General features: G+C 35.1%; 1 protein-coding gene across 1 annotated transcript; it reads right to left on the bottom strand.

Moving 5' to 3' along the window:
* Nucleotides 1–3,129: 3,129 nt before the first annotated feature.
* On the bottom strand, nt 3,130–22,027 carry LOC128235395 (putative helicase MOV-10). Its single transcript, XM_052950210.1, has 19 exons — nt 21,994–22,027; nt 16,768–17,321; nt 16,241–16,494; nt 15,588–15,776; nt 15,246–15,348; nt 14,921–15,058; nt 14,283–14,442; nt 12,907–13,049; nt 12,185–12,574; nt 11,683–11,827; nt 10,358–10,534; nt 9,796–9,905; nt 8,854–9,062; nt 8,301–8,595; nt 7,824–7,935; nt 6,837–7,031; nt 6,501–6,589; nt 5,386–5,501; nt 3,130–4,730 (listed from the first exon to the last, which is right to left on the bottom strand). The coding sequence occupies exons 2-18, from the start codon at nt 17,280–17,282 to the stop codon at nt 5,393–5,395; spliced, it is 3,333 nt and encodes a 1,110-aa protein (XP_052806170.1). The 5' UTR covers nt 17,283–17,321; nt 21,994–22,027; the 3' UTR covers nt 3,130–4,730; nt 5,386–5,392.
* Nucleotides 22,028–23,404: the final 1,377 nt, after the last annotated feature.

The raw sequence follows: 23,404 nt of genomic DNA on the forward strand, positions 1-23,404 counted from the left end.
TACAACAGAATGATGTAAATTGGTGTATTTACTCCTTGCATACATGATTGGTATGTACAAGATATCAGCTCAAATTGATGCTACATAAATAAAAAGACCTGGTTTTGTATGTAGTGTACACCAACATTGATGTTGAGCAGCCAAGTGCAAATAGTTCATTAAACCTAATCAAATACATATAAGTCATTTAGTAAGTAATGATGATTGTTAAAGTTGAAAGAAAATAGAAAAATAAAGTTACAACAATGAAACACAAAATGCCCAGTTCAATTGTTGAGGATGGAAATACTACATAAGTCGTATGCACTAGTAACAAGGACATCTAGTAATGTTAATTTCAATCTTAAACAGAAATAAAAAAACATAAAAAAACATTCCTAAACGTGTTGTACTATACACTGCAGCGGGATTCAGACAATTGAGTGAGGCAAGGTAGCATATACATGTCTCTATTGCAGGTTTAAATTTGGTTAATACTCTGAAAGTGAACAGCCTATCTGCGCTACAGCTCCAGCTGACTACATTGTCCTCCTTTTCACCAGTCATTATGGCCTTCAGCTGATGGTCAGCATGAGTAAGCCCAGATGTGGAGTTTTGCCTACTAGATGGCAAAATGTGCGAATATGGAGATGGGAGGAAAACGCAGCCTGGGTGATAAGCCCAGCCAGATAATGTATGGGGACACATCTATCGACAACACACACATGTACACTCATTTGGGTATCTTACAACCGCCCATTGGAAAACTACCATATAATATTGATGATGTCTGACAATGTGTGTGACAATGTGTTGGATGAATGTTATCTTAAATGCAATTTTCATGTGTTACCTTGTCATGTGTATCTTTTATAATTTTCCTGGTTTATATACTTACATAACGTGTCTTATGCATCTTCAGTGAATGGAGGCAATAAAAATATATAATAAAACGTTTGTAATAAATGGCAACAAGACTTGATTCATTTTGTTTTATAGTTTAATGCACCAATATATTAAATTAGTAGTAGGACTTGATATGAACTACGATGAAATGAGGTCAGTGTCAACTGTGGTTGGTCAGTCAATTGGTCAGTGTCAACTGTGGTTGGTCAGTCATTTGGTCAGTGTCAACTGTGGTCGGTCAGTCCATTGCAATCTTCCTTGTTCAGATCATAATTTAAAAACCGCTGGATAGAGTGTATTTAAACTTCATTCAATGAAGTGCAGTGTACATGTACCATAACTCTATTTTAGCTAACTGCAGAGTACATACTCTGGATAGAAAATGACCTAATAAGCCAAGTCAGTAGAGCATAGGCCCCCGTTGGCCTTTTGTTTAATGTATGCTTTTGAGGGTCTTAGAGATGAACACATTTGAAAGTTTTAAAAATTACCACACTTTTATTTTGTATTCACGTTTTTAAAGTAAACAGTCTATAAAGGTTACATTTGGAAATTTGAAATATGAACACATCATTTTATGTTATTTGAAGATAAACATAGGTATTTAAACGATAAGCATACACAGGAGATGGGAGAACATAATATTACACTGAGTTTGGGATGCAGCCAATGCCGGTATTAGGTGCACACCCCAACTACCATTTATTATTTAAAGCGTTTTAGGAGAGATAGTGTTATTCCCATTGAAGACTGGAGGTTGGTTTTGTATCAAGAACCTGTCATTAAATCTTATCATACATGCCATATTTATGAAAGGCTCCCCAGGTGAGTTTTTTCAGAATTCCAGGGGATTTTCATAATCGCCGTTTTCATCATCTTTAATTCTGGAGGAAATTCATCCCCTGCCGGGGAAACGGGGGATGGTCTCCCCCGCCGTGAGATTTGGCATGTACGATGAATAAATAAATTCTCGAAATCATCATTATTTTTTAGGTAATTTGTCAGCATGCTACATGCTTGGAGGAGGGTTGCGATTTCTTCGGTATATTTTTTAATACAAAAAATGCTCATGGAAACTGCTTTAGTAATTTATTGGAATGACAACGTATGATCAAATGGATGAAAATGACCCAAAACTTGCAACACAGTGAAACCTCAATTATGTTCATCCGCACCGCCACAACCAAAATACGTACGCTTCAATATAATCGTATAGCACTCTCAGTGCTGGGGGCGTGCGTCAAGCAGCGGATACGTGGTAGCGCCAACGCCTCGCTACCGCGTATACGCGTTCATGGAAAAATTGAGAAAGTATATGACATATTTTATCGTGGTTCACAGCTGATATGGGTCATCTGCCAAAATAAACGTTCCAGAAGAAATAGAACACATTCTAGACAACGAATATTTCTGGCCGAACGGCGTAACCTACTGGAAATGGAAGTCGAAAGAGGAACACCTAAAAGAGCGCAAGCCATATCTGTGCTCCCAACACTACGACCGCTACCAACAGAAAGATCGCAAAAAAACCTACGACAGTTACCACGTAAACGACACGCGCTTCAAATCGGCCTCTCACAGAGTCGATAATTACAATTTCGACAACAGACGACCACGGCGGGAGCTACCATGACAACGCTTACAATGACAACCGTAAACATGAGTCTTACTGGGAAAGACTCAGAGAACAGAAAGAGGACGCTGACGACCGGGATCCTCAGCGCGACTCATGGCGATGTGAAGATGATAGGCATTCGGAACTCCTCGGCCATTTTTTTTCAAAAACAACCTCGGATGTATTTGGACGGTTTACATACTCAAAAAGTGGTACGTTTAAGTCCGCTACAAGTAGATCGCGTAGTAATTTTATTTAGCAGTTAAACTTTGTGATTTAACTCTTTGGATTCTTCATTATGTTTGCAATAATACAATTCAATGACAATCAATTTAAACTTAGATCAATAAATACAACTCTAAAACACTACATTTTATAATTCAAAGTTTTACGAACTACTTCAACAGATGTACCGGCATACATCCGAGGTTGTTTTCGATAAAATGGCCGAGGAGCTCCAAATGGATGATAGGGAGCTATACTGATCACATTCTTGACAATATCGTCTTAGATACATAGCGTCTAAATCTAAATATCAATGTATCAATTAAGAATCTTAGTTTATCTTTATCTTATTGTATCCATGTTTTTAAACGTATTATGTTGGAACTGCAGGGGAATAATGTCCTCTGCGTTCCCTCTAGCAAATATGTTAGATAAATATAATGTTGATTTTGCGCTTATAAGCGAACATAAGCCCTTACCTAGATCTGCTGTATTTATAAATAGTATTCACATGAGTCACGGTGCATATCCACATCGGTACCCTCTTTGCGAAATCTACTGAAACGATACCCTCTTTGCACATGCCCCGGTCATTCTCTGCTGAAAACAAATCGGCGATGGACAACAAGCCAGTAAATGTTCATTCAACTGATGAAAGGAGGTATGTCATGTGCAAAAGAAGTGTACCACGAAACAATAGAATGTTATAGCTATGTCTTATTAAGTTATGTGCCCATTTTTCAATTACTGCAACTCCACAATAAGCTACACAATATTGATATGTCTTGCCTCGCCCACCGCCTCTGCATGTTCTGCGGGCTTAAATGAACCACTGGTTTGATTATGTACACACCATACATATTACATGTATTCATTTATATATCATATTCATACGAATGGCAATTAACAGTCTAAATTATGTGGTAAATTCATAAAAACACCCTACTTTCGGGTTTGCAGCGGCACGGGATACCTCTTTGCTATTGATTGTTTATATCACAGGTACCCTCTCTCCCGGGTACCCTTCATATATAATTGTTTGTATGAACGAATATTTTGGGAAAAAAACAACAGAAAACCAGAAAAAAAAGAATACCGGCGAAATTGTGCATGTAAGATTGAACTTGCTTCCTAAAGCTTGACTTATAAATATCTTAGTATGGTTCCTGAATAATGGTCACAACATATGACGTTTATACAAATATAAACACACATTTAAAAGAAAGCCAGCATCTGGGCTTGTTCTTGTGCTTTTGCACGTTAAAAACACGTCTGTCATATTTCTACACGAGTAAGCAGACATAACAAAAATACCAAATTAAAAAGGTTTTGTTTTGAATGTATTAGGGATTCACATATTCCAAATTCAATGCACTATTTTTAAAGATTTCATGAACAAATAAGCTTCTAAAATTATGTTTTTTCTTTCAAAAACTCTATCGGAAGATAGAAGCCGTTATCGAGCTTTTTGATCAAAATGTTCTCATTGAAAATATCGAACTTGATAAAAAAACAAAAATATTATTTAGTTTTTTTTTTCTTTAACTGGCATGAAATATGCAGAAAAATATAAACTGTGTTTACAAATTCAATTCCTTGCAATAATTGTATTTAATTTTATGTGTTAAAACAGTTGCCGTTCTGCACCTATATAACGAATGTGCTCAATTTATGTTTGAACATTTAGAAGGATTTTGGTGCAATTACATATTTATGAATATAATCATTTTTACAAAAAACAAAACGACAAAATCTGCTAAAGATTACGACATACATACTAAAAAAGAGATTTCTTTGCAATAGTGCAGATAAGCACGTGAGTACACCCTTAAATCGTTCGATATTTTACACTCATGTAAAGAAACATTGAATGAACATGGAAGTAATGATGCAGCTTTCATCTGGAATATATCTCACGAATTGAGATATCACTTCTAATTATTCGCAGGCCGTTCGGGGTCTTCGGTCAGAGCCACATAGCTGGCTCCTACCTCGTCCATCTCACCTGAAACACGTATGTATATATACATATGAAGATGAATGTATACACTGGCAACACACAGGAATTACAGCTTCGAACCACCACATCACCATAAGACTACCAATCAGCTTCCGGGAGTTGACAATGTGATACTGTGTCGAGCGTTGTATAAGCGGGATAGCTCCAATCAGAGTAACATTCTGAGAGTGCACTATGCACCACCACCTAACAAACTGATACTCTCACTGGGACCGACTTACATAGATATTCCAGTAGAGTCGTAACATAAAAGCACAGATCAAATATACAATACAACGTCTCGTGTGGGAGTGTACGTTATGATTCGAACTACAAAATTGTGTTAATTATCAAACAAATTGTACCTTTTCGTTGCCACACTTACGAATGGACATACAGACAAAATTGGTCAAACCTCAAATATTTTATTACTTTTCACGTCGGTCTGTATATGTTCATGTTAGTTCACGTCAGAAATAATTCATCATAAACAATTTACACGATTTAAACTCAGCTTTCATCCACATCGCTCTAAACCACACTACGACCTTTAAAAAGTATCTGACTTCGATTAAACATTAATTATCTATCGTTTCTATCAGTTCATACTCATAGATGAATGATATTGATCATTAACTGTAAGAAGTCATAAACTGTCAACCTTTGATCTATTTTGCAGACTTTGAAGCCTCGGTTTGGGCGCTCCCACCTTTTCTCTTGGAGAACTGACCCCGTGGTCCACAAAACCCTCCGTTCCTATCGCAGAAGTCGATGAAACTACAACGCAAAAACAAAATGAAATAACTAAAATAGCATCATTTTGTTCTCAAAAGTGAACGACAACAGCGTTGCAAGAACATGGCGAGGCTAATGCATCGTCTCACTAGTTTGTTTTGGGAGTTAGCAATCACTTGTGAAGACAACCAATTGTTTGTACTTACAATTATAAAGTAAGCTTTTGATTGACTACTTGTCAACCTTTGCTTGTTTTTTTTGCAAAGCCATTATGTCTTGAGTTTGACTAGAAAAGTAGGCAATAATGAAAAGATAAAAACCTTCCCTTACATATGATTTTAAAAGTATAAAAACAAGTTAAGCGTTTGTAAAACGTCGCCGCATACTTCACTAAAAGTATAGTTATTATTATTATTTATGTTCTAGTTTTTCGGAATCATTTAATGTAACTTTTGCTCAGAGGAGATGCTAAAGCTGATGACAGACAGGGTTAACATTGTAGCATATTCGTTTCTGAAAAGGAGCAGTCTCAATAAAACCGAGACTGCGATTGTTTTCCTAAAATGCGTGTGTGCTTTCTCAGTATATATCCTTCCTCTAACATTCCCAATCCATTGACTATACATTACGAAACTATTAAATAGTTCAATGTTAAAAAGTAATTTGTAAGATAGCGCTTGCACAATGCTGTTACAAACACATGCAAAAAACATTCAACAATACATTCCTATCCAAAATCGATATATTCAATCATGCTATATGTTTTTGCATTATAAAACATATAAACATCAATACATTTGATTTTGTCTGTCAAAAAGTAATTTCCATAGTGTTCATAACGAGAGTCCAACGCTGAATGACCAATATACATCAATATCGAATGACTGACCACTGGTCAGGTGACTATCATAACAAGTTTGTTATGACCAATGAAATTATCATACAGCTGATTCATTACATTCAAACGTCGGAAAATAATTTTCGAATTATATTTTGGCTTCGAATATAAAATAGTTAATGGTAACCAAGAGCTCTAAATACCTCTTCCAGTGGGGATCTTGCTCCAATGTGATCGGGTTACCAACAACGATGAGCAACGCCCTTGCTCTTGTTATGGCAACATTAAATCGCTGTAAAAAGAATATGAAAATTCAAGGTTTTAAATGTTCAATTAAAGATTATACTAATGCCCAATTGTTTGGTTTAGGTATTTTCTTCATTTTAACTTTTAAGCACTCACTAATATCAACCGATGTGTCATCGTATATATACATTTTTAAAATGACAATATGATATCCAGCAATGTACTTGCTTCTAAATTAACAAGTGAATATATCTATTATATAAAAGCTACAATAAGTCCTCACATAAGCGTACCTTGGGATTCCTCAAGAAGCCAAGGTTAAATTGAAGATCAATATCCCGATACGCCAAGCTCTTGTTGCTCCTGACAGTGGAAATAATAATGACCTTGAACTCTTGACCTTGAAATTCCTCCACTGACCCCACCATTATATCCCCTTTCTTCTCATTGTATTTCTTCCTGCTTATCATTTGTCGCACTTTTTGAACCTAAAAAAGAAACACAGTTTAACGAAACATATTTTAGATAATTATAATACTTTCTTTTCCATCATACAATCCATATTACGAATAATTATAAGATAACTCTTATTACAAATGAAAATGGCCGAGAAGTTCCGACTGCTTTCAGTCACAATTACCTATCACTATCGTTTCACTATGCTGCAACACACATACATGTATATAAAAATAAGAAATATATTATTGTGTATAACTGAAGGCAGGTTGCAGCCAACGAGCTTTGAACAGAACCTTGTATGATGTGATCATCTATATTATTACCTAATTGGCATACATGTGTAACAAAACTCAGCTTGTTTTAATGATCTGTAATACCGCCATTTCTCTCTTTAAACCAAGTCAAGGTATGCTTGGCCATACACTTACTTAATACCGTGTTGCGAATATTAATTGAGCAGGAACACATGTTGCATGCGAAATGACATAATGGTCTAGGAGGATCAATTGAGTCTTAAACCCCTTTGAATCATTTTGCTATTAATGGAGGTTATCCAGTATGTCAAGTTTGAACAAGTTCAGTCTGAATACATGAAACATGTATCTATTTTCGTTTCGGAGAAATTAATATCCAATTTCTTTCGGTAACCTAAAGTTCAACTCTTTTGAATTGATAGCAGTATGACCCCTTGAATATTGTATCAAATACAAAATAGCGGAGGGTTAAAACGTTAAAGAAATTGCACTTGCAATTTTGAAGATTTATTAAAATGTCTCTCTTAACAATTCACATTCATCCATAGGACAAGGACAACCACTAACCTGTTTCCTATACGGAGAAATGATGCCAATGTCTGACTGTGTGATATTTATCCCCTCCTCCTCCTCCTTCAGCAGCTTGTTCAAGAATTTGTCCACTTGTGCGATCTCATCTCTTACAGAGGAACATAAAATATTTCCATGCTTTCAATAATACAATTAAGACTTCTGAGACAAGCCTTAAATCCTGTTTAGGGGCACAGATCTGGGCTCAAACGACACTGAACGATAGTCACTTACGTTCAAAAATCGCAAACATTTAAAATATTAAAAACATTCTTGTAGTTGTTTTTAAGGGAAAGAATAATACAATCGTCACAACATAATCAAATGTTATTTAAAATGCGCATAGGGTTATGTCTGTTGCTTTATATAAAGCATCATAACTGTGATTGATTTGAAATGCTTCAATATGTTTTGTATGCGTAAAATTATTAAGTTAACATGCACACACCTACATGGTCGTTCTGGTTATTTTACCTATTGAAGAAAGAGGGACTATCCTCTTCCCGTTCGTCATTTCCAAACACTGAATGGAAAATTATTGGGAACTTCTTGTTGGGCAGACCGTCCCATCCCAGCATGGAGTTGAGAATCTCATCTCCGCATGCCATGAGCTCTTTGTCGTAAAACAGTTGCCGTGGAATGTTTATTATGTCGTCATGGGAACGGTAGTTACGGACTAGTTTGGTGATATAACGAACATTATAAGTATTGTCGTCTCTGCGTTGGTATTCCTCAAAGTCTCTCATTAGTCGCTCCATTATGGACAAGTCTGCCAGAGCAAACCATAAACATTGTCACACTTCTGTAAATGCCGTTTAAGTAGATTTCTTTAACGTAATAATAAAAGTTTATTTTAAAATAGTCTCTAATTTAAACCGTTCGTATACATGTATATTGCTGAATGCATTGCAAGTATTGCATTGAAAATAAGGTTTGAAGTTGAAAAATGCACATACATTGTTGTTGTTTACAATCACACTAAATATCATAATGCAAATCCATGTCCAGACAAGGTGAGTGAGCTTACCATGTCCATACTCGAGGGAGAAACGAGACCTAAGGACGGGCCCCAGTTGTTTGGGGTCGCCAGAAATGACCAGCTGGGGACATGTGTCCTTTTTTGTGGCGTCCATGAGTCCGGTTATAGGAACTATACACTCGGGTTCTATGGCATGAGCGCCCTCGTCTATAAAGATATGCGTGAAGAAATTCTTCTCAAAAGATGCTGACACCAGTCTGAAGTCGTGTCGATAATACAAATATAACTCAGTTAAGCATCGGTCGTAGGATATAAAAAATAGTGATTTGATATTGGCTCTGTTATTTGTCCCAGGGCAGTGGTACTGGCCCGAGGGCAAAGGTCGAGCGTCAATGCCGCTTTTTAAAAAACGGGTATGATAATCACGAACCTTTTATATTATATGCTTACATACACAGAAATAGCATTTTAAAATATGTAAATCTGTTAGCTCAAACTTATATTTGCCCTGCTTTGTCAGCCAATCAGTAGGTTCCATTTACATACTGAGCCTTTCCAAACAATGGTATTTACCTCAATATCAATAGTGGCAATGCCACTGAAAGAATTGCCAATGTTTAATTGATATTGTATCATTACCTAATGCATTGGTACGTGGACCAAGCGATTGTCATAAATTCTTGGGAAAAGGAAAAGCGCATTTTATATTTAATAATATAAATGTTGAAATAATATTCAAATTGTAATTAATGATACCGTATTTCCTTACTATTTGTATTTGGCATTTTGATATTCTGAGATTTAAAAGAAAATTATCTTGATGAAAGTCTATTTTGCAAAATCAAGTTTAAGTAAGTAATTTGGATAAACAAAATAAGGTACATATGCTTGTAACGCTGAAGAATTTTCGAGAAATTGGGCCACATATATATATATATATATATTGACCGACTTAATTACTTAACCTATAACATCTCTCTAAATCTATACCTGCCACTTGTACTAAGGGTGACAATAAGAATTCTGTATTTTTCCAGCTCAGACTTCGCCGGATAGTAGAAATCCCTCTCCTTGTCGTCAAAGTTGTACATCTTGGAGTCCTGTTATAAAAATGTTTTCTAATTCATTTATTAATAAATTCAATATAGGTAGTAAATGACAAAAATTTTGGAATTTTCTAGAAAGCTTTGGATCTTTTCTGTTGAAATGTTGCATAGCTCAATAATTAGTAACTACATACTCTGACTTCCGAATTCTCAAATGAAAATTTACGAAACGGAGGTCTGTTTGGGTCCTGCCCAGATATTAATCGGACCTTGATGGCAATTTTAAAGCCACCGTGACCTTAACCTACTGACCAAAGAGGCATATGAGTCATATGACTATGTTTGTACTGCCGACCGGCCAATAAACCGAACGATATGAGCAGAGTTATATCCTCAATCAGTTTTGTAAGTAGCGTTTATGGACAGCTTAAACCGAATGTTGAACGTACATGGAAACTTTATCCTGCTTTTAATTTACATTATTGCCTAAACATACGGGTAATCACCTTGATGGCACTGGGTATGCTGGCGAACGGTCTGTACACGGCGCACAGTCTGTAAATGTCTTTCAATTGCACCGTTCCTGATAAACTCTTGCTGATCAGTTTCAACATGACAATATCGGCGGCAGTGTTCTCCGGGCAGCAGACAAGAATCCTTGACGTCGGAGACGAGTGGTAGATCTGAAATTATCATTGTTTGGTAATTTATTTGTTTATTTGTTTAAAGAACGGCTACGCTGATCCGATTGTATTAACATATGATCATAAAAAGCAGGGTCATGTTAATAAACTGTATAGTTGTCTATCACAATATAACTACATACATGCCACGGTTAATATGGTTGAGTTAAATCGAAAAATCAAAAAGGAATACTTCATAAATGAGTACGTCAGGTTCTGCTGTCCACATTTGATTTAAAACTAGTTGGATCAATAGTAAAAGTGTACAAATTGCGACTCATGAATGGGATCAATAACAGACAGTGTATTTTAATTTCAATTTTTTTACGTAACGAAGAGGCTGTGCATTCGGTGAACTTATGAGTTCGATTTAAGTTGAACTCTTTTTCAGTCTGACAGTGTACGTCAATAATCTTCGAAATCCAATCTATTGTTTCGGACCAGATCTGATTACATTGCATTTATCTTGACAACGAACTATGAAGAATAAATCCGAGGATGATTCGAAAGGTCAATGCCATTGTCATGGTACAAAAAACAGGGACAATATCAAATCACTTATTAAATAACAAATTCGTTAAATAACTTAAAAGGTAATGAAACCTTTTACACTTGAATCCTTTCGAATAGTAGTTTTTTAATAAAAAGGCTGCTTAAATCTTAAGAAGAAAAACAAATGATATTGGCACTAGTTGGTTAGCCAGTCATAGTGCTCTAATTAGCATTTGGATCAATCCAATGAATGATCGAGATAATGTGTCCATTTATATGTTAATAAAGTTTGAATAAAATAGCAACTATCTTGGCTATAGAGCGGCATCATGAATACTCGTACATGTCATGTTTTTCGTGTTTACTTTTAATGTCCCAGTGGTACTTGTTTGTGATTGCAATTGTATAAAACCGATTAAGGTTTAGGTTTGGTTAAAGTTAGCAAAAACGTTTATTGATTGGTCAATATTTATCAAAACTATATATATTTACCAATCAAATCATTTAAATGTGCAAGCTAGCCTAAAGATAACCTGTGGACAACTTAACCAAGTTGTATTCACTTGGCTGCTGGAGGCAGCAAGCAACTACAAGCCTTAAACAGTTTATTAAATAGTTAATCATTTTTAAGATGTAACAAATTTAAACGTTCTTACTTGACGTATGGCCTCAGTGACTGTCACAGTTTTGCCCGTCCCCGGTGGACCAAATATCATATAAGGCGCTGGTCGGCTGGTTCCCTGCACGATATTGCTTACTGCTACCTGCTGCTCTTCGTTCAATTTTTTATCGTACCACGGTCTGAAAGTATGAACCAGACAGACATACGTAAAAAAGTTTATAATTTGTTTTCAATTGACATATATTTGTGAAGTTGAATATAAAAAATAAAAAAAAGATTACACATTGTTTAAGATTGGTGTCATTGATCTATATCTAATGTCGTTTTTGAAGAAAAGACAAGACAACCTGGCTCAGAAACAAGGAATGAGCAAAACTGGATTATGAGAGCACTGCAGTATAAGACAATTAACTGTATACCAGATAAACACTCCATAATTCATTCAAAGGTGAGATGAGAGTTATCTCTTTTAAATGTTCTTAAAATGAACTTTGCTATGGGCAACAATATTGATAGTAAACAAGCTTTTGTCTCACTTCAGTTGAATATGTTCTCTGCTTGGTTCAGGAACTGGTGGAACTGGTGCCAAAATAGTATGTCTTCGAGCTTCTGCCGTTATGGTGAATTTGGGTTTCGGCTTGCCCTGTAGTATGGGCTTGTCGATAGACATATTTGGTTGATACATCGGCATCGAATCGGGGCTAGTCCTTTGTGTGGAATGGCAGCACGTGGATTCCCGTTCTTCAACCGTTTCCATGACCTCGGTGAAACATTCGACCTGTTCAAAAGCTGAGCTTGCCGAAGGAAATAGGACATCCCATACCAACGACCCCTTACTCACTGCTCTGTGTTGCACCCACAAGTTCGTCCGAGAAAAGTTAAACCTCACATCAAACCGTGTATTTTCTACCCACCGCTGAACAAGTCTGGAGCAATTTTTTGAATATTGATTAATAAGATATCGATTTGCTCTAAACATTAACACAAATTTGCAGTCAGTTGAAGGATACTCTTTGAATCATTAATTTTAGAGCGATGTGCTGTTGTCCACATTCATTAAACTTAAATTAAAAACAAGTACGACGGTATATAAACTAAATATATCTAATCGAACAAACAAAACAGGAAATGATATTTCATGAGTTCCTATTTTCTAATAAATAAACAAAAATAGTTAAAAATGTCATTTGTAGCACTTCTACTTTATTTAAGATTTTTAAAGGGAAATCTAAAAAAACGCACTGTGCTTGAATCCTACCTTTCATCAACACCTAGGTGAACCCTAGTCTCTTCAACCTTGTGTACGATGCCAATATAGCACACAGTCAGTAATCCATGGATGAAGATTTGGATCTTATCACACCTCATTAGTGAAGGTCTTCGTTCCGCTAAACCTGGAACCTACAGTTTACATCGGCACAGTATACATCTGCTCGACACTCTGTCCAATCAGTATGCTGGGTACTTGGTTAGATTCAGTTATTGTTACATATTCTTCATCTTATTGGTATTTAGTATAACCACAGGGGGCAGAGGCAATCTTTATTATGTAATCCTTCCCTATATATTCTTTATACACAAAGACTTTGTATATAGAATATATAGGCTAGGAAAACATTGAAATAGTTTGCTTCTGATCTCTGTGAGTATAAGCATTTCCTGTCCATGGCAGCATTTTTCCTGTATTGCATACAATTTGATGAAGACCGAAATGTAGAAATGTTAGTATTAATGTTTTAATGTTAAAAATCTTCTAATTTAATTATTGATAAGTAAATAAAATTATGTTTAAATTCGTAACCCACATATACGACATGTTTTTTATCAAACTCTAGGTATGTGCATGTATTAGTAATACGTCCTTGTTATTTCACCAGGCTTTTTGTGTTAACAAAATTTCACCTTGTTTAAAAATGTCAGTTGTAAGAGTGATGACTCTTCGCATGCACATAGCCAGAAAGCCGTTAATCGCGACATGAACATTCAGGTAAGTGTTACTGTAAATGGGCTTTTATCTGCTGAACAATGTTAAAAATAATGATTTCCGAGAATGCAAGGTAAGTCAAATATGTATATATCCATCTTACATTAGGTTTGTCAAATTCGCCGAGTATGTTAGATGTAATTAACTTTTTTACAAATGAAAAACACCTTTTAAAACAGGTGTTTTGTTGAATAACGTATTTGATATGAAACAAATATGGAAGAGGACAAAAAGAATAACACGTTCGGTTCACCCGATATATTCCTACGCCGTCCCCATCAACGGCACTAACCTATTATTCTTCATATCCATATACATTTGACCTCCTGAGCCTCATCAAGATCAATGAAATAGAAACCCGGATTATATCACTATGAATGGGGTATTTTAATTGGGTGGCGTGGTTTATATGTCTCGTCACCTCAACAAAACCAAAAGCAGCTACAGCCAACTTTATAAAACAAGTTAAATTATTTGGTTGTGTCAAGGTTAGCAAAACGTGCAATGATTGTGAAAAAATCATCCAACAGCTTCTACATGTATTATCCAATCAAATAATTCAAACGTGCAAGATAGCCTAAAGAATACATGTGAACAACTTGTAAATATTTTATACAATTCGCTGCTAAGCTTGTGTTTACTAAGCCAACCTCGAGGATCAGCATGTGTGTTATCCAGTCTAAGATCATGGTGACCCCAACCAGGTCATAATTCTTGATGTCAATCTCCATCTGTATCTCTTCGACCCACAGCAGTGTCTTCATTCTCTCCTTGTAGGTTTCAGTAGACAAACTGCAGTCCAGCACAGACCTAATAAAAGTATTTAGTTTAGTTTAGTTTATTTGTTTTCACATCAAATTTAGACAGTTGCGTATTGTACTACATGTAGTTCTGTGTATTATGACCTTCTATGTCATAACTACAACTCAAACTTCGCTGGGCACATAATCGTGCAGTGGTGGCATGTGACATTGCTATAATTCATTAACAAACAAGAACAGGACAACATCTTAACTGAAATACTGTAATCTTAGTCTACTTTACAATACTTGTGATCACTTCCAACTGAATAAAGACACATAATGCATGTGCAATGTTCCTAAGACGTTTATTGTGAGCTTAGTTGATTCTATGGTAATGAACATTAAAAAGAGAATATAGAAAGAAATACGCAAGGGTCTAGTAAGAGTTTGATCGAGCAAAAGCGTCAACTATTGCGATATATGAGCCTGCATTAAGAAGGTGCCTGTGTGATCAATCCAGCATTATTACACACATCCTTTGATACCTTAGCTCGCTACGTTGTGTCGTTTCCGTATGTCTACTTTTAGCGACTGCGCTTTCCTTGTGCACGTATCTTCTTATTTTATCGGGTATACGGGCTGGGGCCAACTTGGTTCCAGAGGTCAATGCATTCTTTTTTAACCTGAATTTGAAAACGTATTCGAGGCTATAGTTTTGGGTACTGTATAAGCCGTCTTCATATTATCGCATTTGGCAATGGCATCTACCACGTCGTTATAGTTGGCTGCCCCAAATAAAACTCAGACAACAAGAACGTGTTTACTTCAAGAAATAAATATGTATACACAGTGACAAATATGTTACTCAACTCTTTGATCTTTTTCCCAGGGAATGTTTCCTTAATATCCTTGTCAGAGATTCGTTTCGGATACTCGAACGGTGCGCGTGGTTTCAGCTCCTCATGTAAATCACCTGACGAAATTAATACGTTACAATACAAGTCAACAAATTATACATAAGAATATAAAGCATTGTATGTCAACAATTGCTGATAGTGAAATATATGAAGATCTTTCCTTTAAGAATAATTATACAGGTTATGTAAAATATAAACAATTTGAATATGTCATGTTGTTAGTGTATTCATAAATGCTTGGCTGTAATTCTAAAAGTTGACATCAGGTAATAATACCAATGCGGTAATACTTTACCTAAAACATGCAATGAGAGAAGTCGAAGCACGAAGTCCTGTTCCCATGCGTCCTCCTCTATAATCTTTCCGGCACTTGTTTTCTTCTTAAAGTAAAGAGCCAATGGGACAAAGTGTTCCCCATAATCGGTTGGAGCACTGCAGTTGATAGCCACTTTGTAAATTTTTCGATTGTGTTTAAATACCGCATCTATGGTAACGTTAAAAAAATACTATTTAAGTAATATTTACTAAATCCACAACGCGAATTATTTAAATTATACACGAGCTTTTCAGTGCGAAAGTAACATTCCAATCATAAGAGTAGTGGGCGAAGTAAATGTTTTGATATATTATGTCAACGGCAACGTAAAACATAGCATGCGTTTTGTGAACAGCGTTGTAATTTAACCACACACTAGATATAGCACGGTAAATCTCCGCCTTCTTGTTACCGTTCCGATATGGAAGTTAGTGTATGGACATTCAACAATGTTAAGTTTCTGCAGTCTTTTTTTCAGTTATTAATGAAAAAAGCAGTTCTATTATTAAGAATTTATTTTAAAAAAGATATTCAACATTCAAAGTTAAATGTAATACCACCCTGCAGACATGATGGGACTCGCTTTCTGTGTTTTCTTTTTTCGGAAAGTAGAAAACGATTTCGAACTTTACCTGTTGGATAAATATCGCAGTTTCTATACACACGCCCGCCTTTCCTACGATCACGGAGTTCAAACATGCCTGTATCCCAAAGCAATATATGCCTTGTGAAGACAATGATAGAACCATCTCTACAGTTGTTTTCTATGTTTATTGTCATGGTCAAACGCTCACCAGGTCGACACTGCACCTGCATTTTCCCGCCATCGACTACAGTCGGATTTGAAAACAGAACAACTCCTTTCGGAATGTTGAAAAGTTCATCGCTGAAACAATTTGAAAGAAAATATTAATACAACTAATTAAATATATGTTTTTATTTAACGAAAGAAACATAATTGTGTCAATGATTAATCTTACATATAATACTTTTGTGATTGATATATTTACCAAGCAGATTGGCTACATAGTCAAGAAGATCTCTAAGCAAATATGTATCATGATATTACCAGTTATGATTTTAAAACTTATTTGGGTCAAGGCGGTCAACATAATTAAATCAGTCAATCTACAATGTAAGACGAAAACATTTGCGTTACCTCTTGTTAAATATAGCGGCTTGAAGTTTGTGTATCCTGTGTCTGTTCCCCATTGTGTGCTGTTCAAGATTGATTTCCGTTTGGCAGTCAATGCCACAATTCTGACAAAAATAAGGGTTTTCTGTCGATTGTGTCCTCCATTTCTCCAGTATCTTCTCATATTCATCGGAGGTACTCAGCTTCTCATACACTACCTGTATATCTTTAGCAAAGGAGAAGTAGTCACCAAGTTCGTGAACAAGCTTGACATCTTTTAAATATTTTATAACATAGCGAAAAGCCACTCGTTCGTTTCTTTTTGGAACGAACTTGTAGTCATATATAGCCCGCATTTCATCCCTTTTATACATGTCTGTATGGTATGTCTTATCTTCATGTTCAGATTTATGTTTGTCGACAGCCTCGTCTTTGTTTTCTGCATTATCTTTCTGTTCCACATTTTCGGATGTTTTCAAGAACTTTACAAAAGCATCAGATTCCCTCTGTATGTCCCGGTAAAAGGGGTTTTTATTCATGGCAATTGTCACGTCATGTAGAGGACTATTTTAATTATTCTGAAACAAAACATATTATTCATTTGTGGAAAAGATAAAGCAGATTAAGAGTTTAAGTTATACCAGAGCCATTATAAATAGGTCATTACATTTAATTGCATTATTATTGCTTTGTTGGGCTAATGTACTATTGTGCTCAAACGTGTCTTTGCAAGCTTCTTCTTTGTCCTAACAAGCTAAGGGTTTTACACGATTCCAAATTAAGTGCAAAACTCCTAAAATAAAAATGCTTTAAGAGAGATGAAATTATTTTATTTTAAAAACATCACTTTGTAAAAGTAAAAACATTATTTCTAACGTTTTCGGGTTATTGCAAATATGAAAAAAGTTCAAATTAATATATTATCACATATTACAGTGTTGTAAACCCACGTGACTCGTTTGTCATTTAAATGTACTGCGCAAGCAGCCATTCGCTCGGTTTACATTTTAAAAAGGTTGTTTCAATTTTACGTCTTGTAATGATTTTAGCCTTTGTCCTAAAATAATTAAGCTGTTTTTTGAAAGAAAAATACTACAGGTTGTTAGTTAGTCGCTTCTGTCCACATTACTTGTTTAGTAGTAAATATAATTAAACAATATAAAACCGGTTCTTCCCTTCTCGTATAAGTATTTAAATTGTACAGTTTCATTTTACGAAATGTGTGCAAATATGCCTGCTCTTACTCGTATAAGTTTGGGGATTTGTGGAGTCCTGACAGACAAATAAAGCGTCTAGACTTGTTGTTTGGCGCTGTAGGTTTTTATCTAGGGATAAAGCAGGCGACCTGGTGAGGGAATTTTCTACCATTATAGAGGCAAGGGAGCAGTCACTGTAACTATCGAAGTTATCTACTGAAAAAGCGTCTAGACTTGTTGTTTAGCGCTGTAGGTTTTTATCTAGGGATATTTAAAGCAGGCGACCTGGTGAGGGAATTTTCTACCATTATAGAGGCAAAGGAGCCGTCACTGTAACTATCGAAGTTATCTACTGAAAAGCGTCTAGACTTGTTGTTTGGCGCTTTAGGTTTTTATCTAGGGATAAAGCAGTCGACCTGGTGAGGGAATTTTCTACCGTTATAAAGGCAAAGAAGCAGTCACTGTAACTATCGAAGTTTTCTACTGAAACGCTTCTAATCTATACCTCTTGTTGACGCCATAGGATTTCAGCTTTAGATCAATGCTGTTGTTATTGACCAAAAAATTCAACTGTCCATGTAGAGTTGACAATCATACTCGACAGTACCAAATTTCAATACAAATTAGTTTGTGAAACAAACCTTGAATAATGTTTGGTTTACATATTATTTTCAGGGTTAATCAGAAGTAAGAACGTGTAATGATTTGGATATATTAACAGTTATCAAACTTTAAAAACTCCTTTGAACTCGAAACCTACTGGCAGTTCTGACTTTGAACTCATACGAACTATATTGCATAATAATTATATAAATAACGAAGAACAACCTATTACAGGGGAACCCAGCTACACAATTTATTTTTAATTCAATGCAGTTTTCTCCCTTCTGAAATATAGGTTAGCTGAATTAACTACATTTACCTAGTAAAATTTTTGGTTGGATAGAAGAACATACATCATATACATTACCAATCAGTTAATACCTCAGTTTGTGAAACATACCTCGAATAAGGTTTGGTTTACAAATTATTTTCATGTTTATTAAGATGTAAGAAAGTGTAATAATTTGGATATATTAACAGTTAACATCTTTAAAATAGCCCTGACTGTGAACTCATTGGAACTATATTGCATAATAATTAAAAAAATTTAACATAACACAATGATCTGGTCATTGACAATGTTTCTTCCAATCTACGGGAGTTCGAAAAAACCCATTAGGAATCAGCAAAATGATAAACCGTTGCCTTTAATGCTGAAAAGGTTTAACTTAGTGTATTGCGGCTTCTTAATGATACATTTTTAACTAAGAAATATATTAAAAACAATTGGGAAATTAATGGGTTAAATTCTCTTCCTAAGGCCCAGTCAATTAAGGGATCTTAATCGTAACATCAAATACTTTAACTCTTTCGGAACACCACTCTCGGCAATATATTATTTCATCATTTTCATTACTTTGTTTTTAACTGTAATAATGGGCTATCATTTACCTCACACAATTATATAACACAATATACGATTCAGATCTTAATTGAAGAACCAACTTTTGTATTGTGGAAATTTCTTTATCACTTTGAACAAACTGCTTTGATAAAAGTTACATGTGTTAACCATATGGTAGAATGTCTTGAGGGCCGACAGCGATGCAAAAGTCGATATGATTTTTCTAAATAACTTTCTTATTTGACAAGATATTATCAAGAACTCTCAAGATATTGTTGAATAGGTATAGTCTGAGGCATTTTGACATAAAAACAAAGTAATAATGTCGACATACTTTTAATAATGTGAGTACTTTTTGATCAAAAATCTGTTTAAATCGTCTTTTGTAAAACTTTGCTTAACTCCTTACTACCCTAAAACATGTCACCAAGAATATATGTTTCACTCCTAAAACGATCGTTCCTGAAAACAAAATAAAACATGGTATTTTTAACGTTCTAGTTTTTGACCTTCCCCACCCACTTTTACATTGTGGCCGGCCTTTAATTGAACAGAATAAACTGGGTCTGCAGATATTTTCTCCCCGAAAAGGCATGGTCACCAAAGTATAACTCAAGTTTCATTTCATTTCATTGTTTCATCTATTGGCATTTTGGTTCAACCAGCCAAATATCTAGTCTGTCCACATGGTTGCCAAATAAACGTGCGGAATCGCCAACATGATGACGTTTAATTGATCTATAAATTGAACGTGATAAGACTTATCGATTAGACTAATTTTACCACTAAAGATGTATGATACAGCTTTAATGACTTTAATGTCGAAAACAATAATGCTTATGAAGGATACCGAGTTTAATTTTAAAGAAATTGCAGAAAACATGGTATTGCTACCTTATAAAACCACAGCATATCGCATTAAATCTTTTAGCATTCACCAATCATTTCTCATTTTTGCGATTTTCAGCTTTTTAATACACGTTTATAATATTGTTAATAGTAATTTATATTTTCCATAAATGCATTATTTAGTAAGTAGTTGAGAGAGTACCACTCAAAACTGAGATTTGTTTTACATGAGTATGTATTGATTTTGAATAAGTAAACAAAACTTCGTACCCTATCGAAGCCTTGAATACTCGTATCTTAGTTTATTTGAAACTGAAAATCAAACGTGATGAGTCTTACTAAACAAGCTAATGTGATAAAGCTTTTATGAATCTTTTTATCATTATGCATTAATGCGGCTTCATGCGTCACGCGGGGATATGCTCATATCGCAAAGCTTCACATTTCAATGTACAAAAATTACAATACACATTGTTAGTCCATTTACCCATCTAAATCACAAAGAGGAGTTAGTTTCCTGTTATATAGTAGAGGAAACTTGGGTTATTAGCTTCAAACAAGTAGATCAAAATGTAAGTTACACTAAGTTTGGACATCAAATTTGGACAAACAATAAAACATCCTATAACAATACTAGTGATGATCAAATTGATGAGAATAGATGATCTTTAAAAGAACTTAAGCTCAGCAATATTTAATGTATAAAGGGTCACCTACATACAATATCTACTTATTTAGGATCTTTTAATATAAGCTACTTGACATGTACAGGTTTACGTAGTTATCAGATCCAGTGGTGTATTGTGTTAAAGAATGAAAGAATGACAGTGTTTATCTAAGGCCAGACTTAAAACACTATTTGTTTACAGGTTTATTGAGTGTGGGTCAATAAATGGTTTAAATATAATAATTTCCCAAATGGAGAACGAACTGGATAGGTCCGTGTTTACGGAAGTAACTGTGATTTAGTTTTTAGGGTCAGACTCACAAAGAGAACACATACTGATATATTTACTACAAACTGCGACTAGAATGCTGTTTAAGCAAATAGTTTTGTAACAAGCCGTGTCCCAAAAAAATATCGTCACATATTTAAACCGCATTACAATCATTTCAGTCGGTCGGGGAAACATTTAATATTTTATTCTAGGCCTTCTAGGTCTCCCCGCATGCTTACCCATAGAATGTTCTATAAAGCAAATCAGGCCCATCGATTTGTACCACAATACCCTTTTATACGATGTATTATAAAACAGTGACTCGACTTAAATATATATATATATGACGATTGATTTCAATGCCAAACAGAATCATATTTCACTAAGCCACCAAACTTGCTGACAGTGTATTTTATACACCAAAGCATAGTTTATCATGATTTCTACACCTTTTAAATAACTTCCTTTAAAGGTATATAAACTCTTAAATCGGAGAACATAACACAATCTATACCAAAAACAACAAATCTAATGAGCTTATCTTGATGTTATGAGGGATTTAAGGTCCCGTTAGATAGTTCGAGAAAAAGGAGCCAAGTCATACTTGCCCTAGAGACGGTAACTTTTGTTATTTAAAAAAAAAATACAACACTTCTTCAGCTGGCTTTAATAAGGACACTGCTGAACTAATGTTGTCTTAAATATGTATGTATTTGTCCGTATGATTTTTTTAATTATCAATATGAACATAAATAAACATAACCTTAACTCACGTATGATTTGAAAACACACAAAAACTAAATTTAAAAATACGACTCACCTGGGTTCTTCACTATTGCCGTTTGAAATGTAATCGGTAAAACAAGTATACGTGGCATTTATCTGCACAATGAAACCGAAAGTAAGCAGTTTTTAAAAAACGGTATTGATTACGTATAGTAGAGTTTATATAAACCACGATATGCAGAAATGTGTCCTTTAGTAGAGTTTAAAATGATAAGCTTTGACATCATATAATCAGATATACCCGTAACTAAAATTCTTTATGAATAACCGACATGTACCAACTTCTTTTGATATACATAACACTACTTTGCTGTTTCAATTAATCTATTACTAAAAACAATCAGTGATTGACTTATCATACTGAAGTTAATACATATGTTTATAGGATATGTTCATGGTCTGACAAAAAAGTCATTAATACGGCCAAATATAGAAGGAGTTGCGAATGTTTGTATGTTCAACGTAAAATTTTGTTATATTTGACAGAACCACTGTAACATTCAACCAAGCCGGGTGGGACATTTTAAATCTTCTCAAGAACCACTGGGCCAGACATTACAAAACATTGCCAAAATAGAGGTTCAACGTTTTACATAGAAATATATAGGGAACACTTTTAATATATATTATTCTTATGTACAACATATTTTAAGGTCGATTTAATTTAGTTTGTGCAAGCATGGCCATGAAGTTAAGTTTGAATTATTCAAATCATGGCTCCTGGGCCTGGGTAGGGTCACATTAAGGGTTAAGGGGAAAACGAAGTAAATTATCTTGGATGCCGGAAATTAATACCAGCTCGGAACTGCGCAAGCTTCAGACTAAGTAAAACGAATCAGACCCTCAATAGCAATAGTTGGCAAACGGCTGCTAGACACACAGGGGCAGTAGCACAACCAACACAATTATTATACCGGTTGGTTAGGGAAAAAAGAAATAAACAGACCAAAGTATTTATAACGTGTAATAAATATTCTAACCGCGGTTTCGTCGAGAGCATGTTTACATTGTTCTTTATCCTGTCCTGGCTATCAACATAATGCGCTCTCCATGTTTAATTGTTTATTCCTTAACACTTGTGTTCTGAATATCGAATTTGCAAGCAGGAAGACCACAGGCTCTACCCTGCATGCAAGTCAGACCCCCTACGAACTGAGTTTACCTTCCCGGATTACTCAAGTTCGCTACGGTTTGAAAATGTCACGGGTTCCATCCCCCACTGCGTCATACCGTTATTTCGTTAAAAAGTGGGTACCAGTAGCTGCCTTGTCTAGCGCGGTTTTTACTCGGAATTGCAGTCACTTTTATCCGATTGCACCTTACTTCTTTTCTTACTAGTCATTTTTCAAATCACATCGAACGTCATGAGGTAAGGTGCAAGCAGTTTCTGTAGCATATTTAATGATTCATTGGCATGTCTTCACAGACTTTTCCAAATTATTACT

The sequence above is a fragment of the Mya arenaria genome, chromosome 5 (assembly GCF_026914265.1).
Source record: "Mya arenaria isolate MELC-2E11 chromosome 5, ASM2691426v1".
NCBI lineage: Eukaryota > Metazoa > Mollusca > Bivalvia > Myida > Myidae > Mya > Mya arenaria.

Coding starts and splice junctions, on each gene's coding strand:
- LOC128235395 (XM_052950210.1), bottom strand. CDS start 17,282: ATGAATAAAAACCCCTTTTACCGGGACATACAGAGGGAATCTGATGCT. Junction 16,495..16,767: donor GCCGCTATATTTAACAAGAG/GTAACGCAAATG, acceptor AAATTGTTTCAG/CGATGAACTTTTCAACATTC. Junction 7,032..7,823: donor TTTCTCCGTATAGGAAACAG/GTTAGTGGTTGT, acceptor TTTCTTTTTTAG/GTTCAAAAAGTGCGACAAAT.